The sequence below is a fragment of the Xiphias gladius genome, chromosome 22 (genome assembly GCF_016859285.1).
Source record: "Xiphias gladius isolate SHS-SW01 ecotype Sanya breed wild chromosome 22, ASM1685928v1, whole genome shotgun sequence".
NCBI lineage: Eukaryota > Metazoa > Chordata > Actinopteri > Istiophoriformes > Xiphiidae > Xiphias > Xiphias gladius.
In genome coordinates, this window is record NC_053421.1 from 10,169,789 (window position 1) to 10,181,158 (window position 11,370).

The window sequence follows — 11,370 nt, forward strand, 5'->3', positions numbered from 1 at the left end:
TCCCACAACCAAACCAAGCAAGCCAAGAGAACCCCTGAAGCAAAGTCCCACTAACTAAACTTAATAGATTTAGCTGCTAAAGATGCATGCACTTTAATGCAGTTGGAATATTGAATGCATGAATTTTATTTGTATAAATATTTTTACATTGTGGTATTGCTACTTTCACTTGAGTAAAGGATCTGAATACTTTCACCACTGGCTGTGTCTGGGATTCAGTGATGAGTAACGATCATTGTTGGGCACATCCCTATACACTCTCATCCAAGAATGTGAAACTGTGAAATGTGAATGCCTACTGTGAACTTTGCTACAGGCCCCACTCAGGACCCCACAATTTCAAAACCTCTGGACTATAACAATACTGCATCTCACTACAGTTTTTAATGGCAAATGAATTGATGCTGATAAAAATCATTACCGTTCAGGAAGTGTTTTGCTCAAGCTTATCAGTACTGGCTTTATGTGACTGTAAATATGAAGGAAAAAAAACATGTTTCCTCACGGCTGTAAAGTCCCCTAATTCTGAGTCACTCCTGGTAATATAAATATAAATCCTGGTCCTTTGGATTCCTCCAGAGTATCGGGTTGTATTGTGGATTGTGTCGGAGTGTGCAAGTGCATGTGTGTCCTGAGTGTTGGGGTGGCATTGTATTGGAAGCTTGTTGAAAAGCTAAATGTTGTCATGTCCATTGTAGTGGAAGGTCAGGAGGAGTTGTATATTGGTTTTGTAATCAGCAAACAGTAAGAATGATAACAAAGGGATCAATGAGGAAGTGCTGTCATTTAAAGCACATCCCAGGTTGATCGTTGATATGTAAAGGGCTTAAGTTCACTTCACAAAAATCCTGCAGCAAACACAAACACTTTGTGTATTCTCAGTATAATACCAAAGCAGTGGGTATGCATGTGTGTGTATCTATATCCATGCGAGTGAATGAGTATATGCTTACATATCTGTCTGCATTGCGGCAGTGAGAGGAAGGAGAAAGAGAGAGAGGGGTTTCTCAGGGCCCTCATAATTTATGACATACTGTGCAATCTGCAAAACATGTCAGCAGCAGCACATGGTGCACAACGAGTGTACACTTCTTCCAAGAACCAGTAGGCCAGGGTTTCTGCTCATTTACTGCTTGTGTTGGGGCACAACCTGTGAGTGTAGCATGACCAGGGTTGCTGATGCAGCTGATGTGGTTTTTTTTGTGTGATTACTTTCCTTCATTTCTTAAATTCATTTAGTTACCCTTTTTGTGACATTCACAAAGAATGAACAAGTCAGAAAAACGCTTATTTCAGTCTGGTTTTCACTAAAACATTAAGCCATTGCTCATTACAGGTCCTGAGTTGCTGAAGCTTTTGAAACAGGTGCATCTGTGGCTTCATGTCTGAATGCAACATAAACAAAAGGTCAAAAGGTCAAAGAGCTCTGCACACAGCAACATGTTAAAATCTGTCAACAAGACGTCATATGAGAATATATGAGAGACCATTGGGCAGATGCACTCTGACTAGGAGTATTGATCATGGCTTACAATAGCTGCCATTGCAGAACTGACCCACACTGAAGTATTTCAACAGTTCCCCATGTCAGTAATTACGGACAGCCTCAGTGGTGTGTGTAAAAAGTGGAACTTAGAGACTAAAAATGTAATATTGTGTGAACTGCAGGAGGTATATGGTAATTTGTATGGTGTTGTGAGTCCCTGAAATCTAGTTAAATCTATTTCTAGAGGAAGGCCAAACTACAGGATGACATGGAAAGTCCCACCAAGTGTTTGGTCAGTTGGTGACTGACTAACTGAGAAGGAAGCTATGACCTAAGGCTCTAAGGAGTTTTGGTTATTTACTGAATCACAACGCTAAATCAGAGATGTGCTCTGTTTGGTGTGAGTGTAGCTTGTATGTAGGTAAAGTAGTTTACACAGCTCCTAGACTAACGAAAAAAAGAAAGAATTATAGTTTTTAGCTAATCTAACCACATGGATCTAGGGAGGCAAAGTTGGTCTGTTGGACAGTTAATTTGACCACTTTGGTCCAGACAGAAACTATTACAAAATCCATCCCACTATTGGATGGATTTTGTGCAGACATTCATGGTCACCTGAGGGTGAATCCTACTGACTTTTGTGATTCTCTGACTTTATACCTACCACTACCAGCAAGTCCAAGTTTTTACTTATCAATTGAAATATCTACTTAATAGCTACTTAATGGATTGCCACAAAATTTTGTGTAGATATTCACATTCCCATGAAGATGTATCCTAATGATTTTGGGGATCCGTTGACTTCCAATCAGCCTCACCTGTACTTTGTGTTTATCTCTGAGTAGTAAATGTTAGCATGCTGACATGTTAACTAAAATGGTGACCATTATACCTGCTAATCACCAGTGTGTTAGCATTGTCATAGTGAGCATGTCAGCCTGACATTAGCATTTAGCTCAATGCACTGTTGTGATAAGTATAGTGTCACAGAACTGCTAACATGGCTGTGGACTCTTGTCCTGTTGAAAACGACATAAACAATGAGTATCAATATACAATACCTACATATTTCCAAAAGATAAATCTGTCCCAATATGTATGTTTATATTTTCGTGTCATGTGCACGAGGCATCAAATTAAAACTAGTTAAAAGGTCAATAGTGAATAATCTCTCTCTGCCTTTCTCCTCTGTCCATCATTCCTGTTTTTGTTGTGATGTTGTGACTAGCCGTGACAGCTGGTCAGTCCTGCTCAACCCTCCAAAAACCTTAATGACAAACACACACTCACTGTCACATTTGCAAACAGTCACACACAAATACACCTGTTGCTGTTCCTCTTGGATGAGTTTCATCACTCTCTCAGATTCTCTGTTGTGAAACCCTGCTCATCAGTTTCTCGCTCTGTTTAGTCGTCTCTCACATCTGCCAGCTTGCACAGCAACCGTTAGGGCCACATGCCTCACGTGGTGTAACATTTGCACTCTTGTTTGTTTCTTAAAATAACATCTGATCACCTATACACTGTAGTTTTTCCAGTCCCCAACCTTTTCTCGCCCACTCCACCCACTGTCCTCTGGACTCCATTCGCTGGCAGTTAGTGACTAAAACATCTGACCCAGTGACTTCTGGTTTCAAAGAAATGCACATAGATTCCTGTGTAATACCTCCTGGTCACATTATGTTGTCACATGAAACGGCTGACATCGGTTTCTGAAAGTCATTGATGAATGAAATTATGTAATCAATTGAGCTGTTGCTGATCCTTACTCTGAGGAACCATTTCAAAAGAGGTGGTATAATAGATTATCTGTCATTTTTGAGGAAATCCCAAAAGTACTAATTGTGCTTCCAAGAACACTTAAATCAAATAAATCACTACTGAGATCCTGTTCTGCTGGCTAATCAGACAGCTATATCAGGCTATGATGTCCTTACAGCATCTGTATCCCCTTTTCCTTTGCACCTCCATGTGCTTTCCATATGAACAGAAACATAAAAACTCTTGCTAGCCAACTTAGACTGTTTTGGCTTTAATTTCACCTGCAACAGGTGGACCAAAATAATTTCAAAATGTTCCTACAGGATAATATTAAAGGCTGCTCTTTGTAAAAGGATACCATTTCTACATTATCTTCTGGGTTCCCCCATGTGGCATTGCCAGGAACCTGTCTGGGCATGTAGTGGTCCTGTGTGGACAGGAGTGTGAGTGGATAAAAACAGACACATGATGAGACATACAGGACACATGTGCTGCTCAGGTTGCATTCACACTCAACTGACCGAGAACTGTTAAGATATACTGTCCAGATAGAATGATGAAGAGAGGCCCCATTTAGAGAGTGACATTTTATTACCTGAAAAAAACAGTACAAAAATATCAAAAAACACAATTTAAAAAGGTAAATTTGACTTTTACTAAATACTGATTTATTGAGGCTATTCTTTTAATCACAGCGTCATTAGAAAAGCCAGTTATTATTTCAATATACAGTAGATATATATGATGTTGCACAACTATGCTGTGCATTATTGCCATCATATGATATGAGCTAGCTACATTTTTAACAAATTTCTATGCTTTTGGTTTTTTTCATCTCACTGTTGTCATCAGTGACAACAGTGTTATCACAATAATTCCATCATCATTTTGCATTGAAGCAACAGACAATGATCCAAAAGTTCACAAGACATAGCAGCCGGTTCAAACCTTACCGTACTTGCACCAAACAGTACACAGCCCTGGGATTCAAATATGACAAGTGGAATCTCATGATTTAGAGCAGGCTGAAAATAACTACTTCACCATTTGTGAAATCAGACAGGTTAAAGAGTGACCCTGCAGTAGGGTGAGGTATTCTTGCTTTAATCTATCAGGCATTTTTAAACAAGTAATTTTTTTTGCATAAATAGTTTTTGATTAACTTTTGATTGTCTTTTATTTTTAAATATATTGTTTTCCAATTAATATAATTCAAAATTGAATTACACCCTAAACACATGAAACACTGAATAAAAATAAATCATAACAATGAATCCCATCCTCTCTGTCTCAGCTATGATTTTTCCCATGTCTGTGAGACACACGTCAGAGTCAGGGAGCCGTGGTCAAACACTTTATACGGCAGAGTCCCCTTAGATGTCCAAGTGTCTGTCTTTGGGTCATAACACTCGAATTTGTCCGAGTCCTCGATGATGTCATTGCCACTGATGTAACGTCCACCTGTGACGTAGAGTTTGCCATCGACAACAGTTGCAGAATGGTGCATCCTCCTCTCCTTCAGGTTGGCACACTTGATGAATTGGTTTGCCTTGGTGTCGTATGCGATCATTCTCCTGGTGTATCCTGTGACAAGGGAGAAATTAATATGAGAGGGGAAGCGAGTGTGGCTCTACCGCAATGTAGTGATGTAATTCTACAATCTGATTCATCAGGAAAAAAAAATCAATACTGCTGAGTTGCAGCAAAGAGAATATGGTCCTTATCAAAGATGCTGCTCATCAAGGTTTTAAGTCGTTATCACTGCAACTACCTCCAATGATGTAGATTTTGTCATCCATAATGGCTGCTGGAGCAGACACATTCTTCACTGTTCTGTTCTCCATCTTAGACCACATGTTCCTGGCAATGTGATACACCTACAGAATGGGAGGGGGAGCAGGGGCGAAGGGAAATAGATTGAGTGAATGAATGAATTAGAATGAAAGGATGGCCAAATCAATTAAGCCACAATCAAATGAAAACATAAACAGTCACTTAGTAACTGCAGAAGATTATATCTTACTTGTATTAATCTGACAGGGTTCTGCATGGCATCTTCTCCTCCAAACATGTAGATCCTCTGGTTAGTAGCAGCCACTGCTGGGTGCAGCACAGCCTCAGGCATGGGTGCCATAGACTCCCATTGGTTGAACATACTGTTGTACCTGATAGCATTATTGAGATGTGATATTATTTGCCACATTTGTGTGTTTTATAATTTATACTCTATGTTATAGTACACTATCAAGATTATTACAGAGGGAATTTCTTGATTAAGAGTAATTATGGGTCATCTCACCTCTCCATGCTGTCTGTCACCCATCTGTCAGGCCCAAGGCCACCAAGGACGAAGATGAAGTGGAGGTAGGAGACACTCTGGTGGGCAAAGCGTGGCTCCAGCATTGGTTCTGCCATTCGCCACTGGTTGGTCTTGAGGGAGAGGGTGTAGACAGTCGTAATGACTTGGCTGTACTTTGTGTTTGTGGTCAGGCCTCCGATAACATACAGGATGCTGTGAAGGGCAACATAAGAGGCCTTGTACAGACGAATGGGCAGCTTGGCAAGCCACTGCCACTTCTGGCTCTTCTCATCAAAGACTAGAGCCTCCCTCGAGGTCTGCTCATTGTTCTTTCTTCCTCCCACCACCACCAGCATATCATGGTAGGTGTAGCGCCTTGGTGCCACCCAGAGAGATTTCAAGTCCACCACGGTGTCTCCAATGCATTTTGTGTCAACAGAAAACATGAGGCGTCTCACAGATTCAATGAGCTCTGTGCAGAGGGTGGAGGACTGGATCAGAGGGTCGTTGGCTATGAATTGGAAAAGGTAGGTGGGGTGGATGTAACGAAGGCGAACTTTCTTGAAAAGGTCGCTAATGGCACCACGCCTAGATAAAGGATCATGGTGGATCCAGGCAACAAGTGTCTCAAAGACCTGCTCCTCCTCTGCACAAAGACTATCATCCTCCAGGTATCCCATGAGCTCTTGTAAGGAGAGCTCACACAGGTCCTCCGATGCTGACACATCAGAGAAGCTCATCATAGCCATCTCCTTTGCCTTGTCTCTCAAACTGTCACAATTCATGATCTCAGAGAGTCTTATCATGCTCAAACAGTTACCTGGGCTCAGCTGCTCCTGAAGGAAACTTGAACAGGCCTCAAAAAGCCGGCCATATTGTAACATGGATGCTGCCTGCATCAGAGGCAGCACAATATCCATGCTGATAATAACGAGTCCAGTGTAAACATAGTCAATGATATTACCGAGAATGGTTGAGGTGATGCCCTTTAAGTCAATCTTGGTCTGCTGTCTCTCCATGAAGTTGTTGCAGAACATGGCTCTGAAGTAAGGGCTGCTGGAGACCAGGACATTACGGTGGCATGGGATCTCTGTGTTATCTGAGCACAGAAACACATCAGTCAGGATTTTCTCCTGTCTCAGTCTGTTCAGCTGCAGGAGCAGGTGAGAGGACTGCTCTTCATCTTTGTAGTGGAAGACTTCGACTGTTGGCTGGTCCATGCTGAGGAGCAAGACCATGTTGTTATTGTCAAACGATCTGATTTTCAGGTTTTTTTGATTTTGAAAAACTTGTATAAGCAGTCAAATATTAATAGTAAAATAACGATTATCAACCATCAAATGAGTGAATAGTAGCTCTACTTTAATTTGGGATCTAGTTTACCAAAACTGGATTAGATTTTAGATCATTTCCATCCTTTCTGCTTATATAAATGCATAACAAATAGTGCAGCAATAGAAGAGAAAAGCGCACGACTTTCATACATAAGACATATTGGAACTGATTGTTACCCTTATTGTTTGAAATCCTCGGAATTGATAAAGATCGTAAGGCTAGTGAAACTATTGGGTGCATTTAGTCAAGTCAAAGATTAAAACACATTACCATGCTGCCAGGCTAATGATATTAGATTCAATATGGTCTTGTGCCATGTATTAGAAATTTAGCCTGAAAATATTTGTGGTAAACCCTCAGTAAATCACAGTCCAAATATCTAGTCTACAGATATACAAGTAATTCACAACCTGTTCAACACATAACTATAACATTGACACTTCTGTGACAGAAATAGTTATTCTCATGGGACCAGTGGTGCTTATGTGGAGCATCAAAAATGTTTTTTTGGTTTTCATTTTTGATTTTAAACTCGATGAATGTGACTGTAGCCCCCCCCTTTTGCCTGCAATAGATATGAGTGCAAAATGTGCAAAAAAAAAAAAAAAGGAAAATGTACATTTTCAACATAACAGGAAATGTCAAATTCAACAGAAGACTGTACACACTTTAAAATTGCACCTCAGCATGTCAGGTAAGTATAAAACAAGGTAAAGCTTATGTGTGATCTATATTTACCTAAAATGTATTCACAGCCCTGCCAACATCAGACAAAACCAATGCTGCCTGCGGCTCATGAAGCCTTACTAGAATACATTTCTTACCTGTTCCTCTTCTCTCTATATATATATGTTTTCTGTTAGTCCCACTCCGTATTCGAAGCAAAATCTCAGCATAAAATATGATGTCTTGACATTTTCCTGTACTTTCTTCCTCTTTATTCTCGTGTCGATGCTGTGTGACTGTATGTTCCAAAGGGGGCTGTCTCTCTGTAGGAGCATGTTGCGTACTGTTTGTTGTTATGGTCTCTTTCCACGAGGCCTCTGTGTATTCCCTACATTCCTTCCCTAAAAATAGAGCCTGTCTTTGGCAACACCACTGCACTCACATGTGACACGTTAGAGCGCTTTCTTAGTATCTGTCTGACTCCATCACTTAATCTCTGTCTTTCCCTGTATTTATTTATTTCGCTCTTCCTCCAATGTCATATTCTTACTTCATTCCTTTCTCCTGCACAAGACCTCTCCCTTCTTCTCTAAAGCTTGCATTCCTATTCAATCCATTATCTTTATCTCTGTCTGGCACATGATTGTAGCAGTAAAAACAGAACTGATACTTGATAACACTCATTTTGTTGGCTGCTTAGTGTGCTGGCTGACTCGTGGGACACACAGACATACAAAAACAGGATTAGGTTACTGTGGAAGCATAATAAACACAGATACGAAGAAGTCTGCATACAAGGAAAAAGAGCAACCACATTTAAAACATACTGACCACAACTATTGATATTACAAATAAACCATCATGAGCTCAGTGAATATTTTTCAGATTTACCAAGAGGCTTAGGTTAAAGGGGAAAAATGCACAGCCTTTCACTCTGGACAAGTGATGCCCCGTGAAAGGTCTTTGGGTTCTTTTTTACAGATGGTATTCATCCTTAAAGCATAGAGAAATATCGTAATTTAAGTGTAGCCTGCATCAACAACAGATGCTTGCATTTCCTATCTTTGTGTTTGTTAAGCTCATTTCCATCTCATTTGTTTCATGCTCACTGAAACAGATGAAGCTTATTCACTATAGTACCAGCTTTCATGGAATACATCCCGCAAAGTGGCAGTATACCGTAATTGTTTGCTCATTCCTTAAAGCTGGAGAAGAATCAAAGCATCAAAGCTTGCAGGGCTTTTTCTTAAGTGTGGGTACATAAGCACAACAAAACTAGAATGCCTTTTCAGTGGGCACAGATGGAGATGTGGCATGTTTTTCTTGTTCTCTGGCTTGTTTACAGAGCTCAGCAAATCTCACTTAAATAGCTACTTGAGCTACCAAGACCACTACAGTGCAGTTCAATGTGGATTGCACAACAAAATCAGCAGATTAGACCGTAAACTACGCGTGCTTGCAATGTGGACAAACTGTCCACATCTACAGTATGTGGATAATTTGACATTTCGTTGTTTGTGGGCTACACTGCAGAAATTACAAGCATCAAGCATAGACATCGCTGGCATGCGTCAGGCGCACAGATTTTTCAAAAAATGAGGTGTACATCAAGGCAGACTGGAAATGTAAGTGTTATATTGAAAACCGAGGTCACAATTTTCCCATGTGTGACACCACAGAAACAGAGCTGCTTTCACATAGCCAGCAGCATGTAACTAAACGGCACCATCTAGTGGTTGCATCAGTACAAATTCAACTTGAATTTTTAGTGTGTGGTCAGGGTTTACTTCAAAGTAAAATATGCAATTAGCAGGTCAGCTAAATTGTAGTGTTATAAGTTGTGATCTGGGACTGGACAATACTAACTTAATCATGCAACAAAATGTCAACTGTCCTATTTGCATGGTACTGACATTAAAATTATCTCATCGATCTGTGTAGTCAAGGGCAAAAGCTCAACTTGTTTGCCCAGTGTCATTTTAAACCTCCCCCCATTCAAAGCTCTGATTGCATCCTTTAAAGTTAAGCACATTGTCTGTTATCTCTGTTCCTTCACCTTGACAAAAAGGACTGATTAATGTCAGCCCTAAGGCAACAACTTATATTAAAAGTTAAAGCTTTGGCACACAGTTTGCAGCAGAGCATTTTCATGCAGCCGCATTACTGTTGCCACCCACCACCCGGTGCTGTGTCTTCATATCACCAAATGATTATCTTCTCATAAGCACATGGTCTAATAGAGCCTATACCCAGGGGATTTAGATCTCACTGATTAGTATTGTGTGTGTGTGTGTGTGTGTGTGTGTGTGTGTGTGTGTGTGTGTGTGTGTGTGTGTGTGTGTGTGTGTGTGTGTGTGTGTGTGTGTGTGTGTGTGTGTGTGTGTCTGTGTGTGTCTGTGTGTGTGAAGGGCAGACAGCTCTCCTTGGTTTAATAAAATACAATTTGGAAACAACATGGAATGTGACTTCAATTGATTGTACTCTACTTAACGCAGGACTTTTTTTTTTTTTTACAAGGAGCCCTTATTTTCTTTACTTCTCATATGACATTAAAATGTGATTTGTATTGAAATCATTTAAAAGGTTTCATTATACATGTGCTAAAGAAATCAAATACAGTTGGCGATAAAGAGGGGAAAGGGGAGAACTCATTCTTATATAAGCCAGATAATGATTATCTTTCATCTGTGTTTGATCAATTATGGCCTTTTTTTTAATAAAATCAATGTGCAATTGAATGAGACCCTTTGTATCAGTTCTGCTCTGTGCTATTCCACAGCCCATAAGGGAATAGTTAAAAACCAATAAGTTATACAATGGACAAACCATGTTTTTTGAGATTATAGTGCTCACCAGCACTTCATCCTGCCACATGAGACCCATCTGTCTTTCCTGTTCAACTCAGAATGGCAGTTGGTACTGTCCCTCAATTGAAAGTTTCTTCTATTTCTTCCCGTTTTTTGATAAATCTCAGGCTTGGTCTGAGGTATGCTGATTTGTCACTTTGTCATGTCTGTTTAGATAGCTTGCTCTGGCACTTTGGCACTGATTCTGCGCTTGAATAAGCTCGCTGTCAACTTTTTTTTTCATCAAAAAATGTTAATGATTGACACATGGATTGTTATCTTAGTTATACAACGTCAAAAGCTTTATAAACACTTGGTTTTGAGCCATCAATGCTGTATTAGTTAAAGCACTTAAAGTTGTAATCCTTATGATTTCAGTTCTGGTTGATGAAGAAGATGGGAAACTTGAGCAACTCCAGATTTTGTCATTATGTGATGCATGTGCACAAATTATTTGCAGTGGATGAATTGTTGGCCACTATCTTAACAAATTTCATCCACTACGTGCATGCATTACTTCCCATGAATCTCTTGTGTATTTGCACGCCATTTGAATCCAGTGTAGGAATTGTGGACTCCACTACTGACAATATATAAAGAGGAAACTAAGGGGTCTAAATGTATCTTAATGGCCATAGCGGAATAAATGCTATGGCTAGCATTTTTTTCAGGGGGGGGGGGGTCACTTGCAATTCATGTTCAATACTCACATTTGCATTTGCAACACTAACATTTGCATTTTAAACTTAAGCTTAAGTGAAATATTCAGAGTGTCGATCATGTACGTGCAGGTGTAGAAGTGCACAGACAGCTTTTTAAGAAAACTTCAGCTCTGATGTCATATTGCTGCTGAATCAAATTTGGGAGTGTTGAGTTTAAGAAGCAGATGGAGGTTAGAAACTCAATCCGATTTTCACTGTCTTGCCGATACCCATTTTAGACCCACATTATTGTATCCACTAGGTGTCAGGCCAACG

At 40.0% G+C, this 11,370-nt stretch overlaps 1 protein-coding gene across 1 annotated transcript; it reads right to left on the bottom strand.

The window, feature by feature from the left end:
- Positions 1-3,856: 3,856 nt before the first annotated feature.
- Positions 3,857-6,766, bottom strand: LOC120783746 (kelch-like protein 38). Its single transcript, XM_040116934.1, has 4 exons — positions 5,547-6,766; positions 5,271-5,412; positions 5,019-5,124; positions 3,857-4,831 (listed from the first exon to the last, which is right to left on the bottom strand). Exons 1-4 carry the CDS (start codon positions 6,764-6,766, stop codon positions 4,542-4,544), a joined length of 1,758 nt encoding a protein of 585 aa, XP_039972868.1. The 3' UTR covers positions 3,857-4,541.
- Between the last annotated feature and the right edge of the window lie 4,604 nt (positions 6,767-11,370).

Coding starts and splice junctions, on each gene's coding strand:
- LOC120783746 (XM_040116934.1), bottom strand. CDS start 6,766: ATGGACCAGCCAACAGTCGAAGTCTTCCACTACAAAGATGAAGAGCAG. Junction 5,413..5,546: donor GTGACAGACAGCATGGAGAG/GTGAGATGACCC, acceptor TAATGCTATCAG/GTACAACAGTATGTTCAACC. Junction 5,125..5,270: donor ACCCTGTCAGATTAATACAA/GTAAGATATAAT, acceptor CCCATTCTGTAG/GTGTATCACATTGCCAGGAA.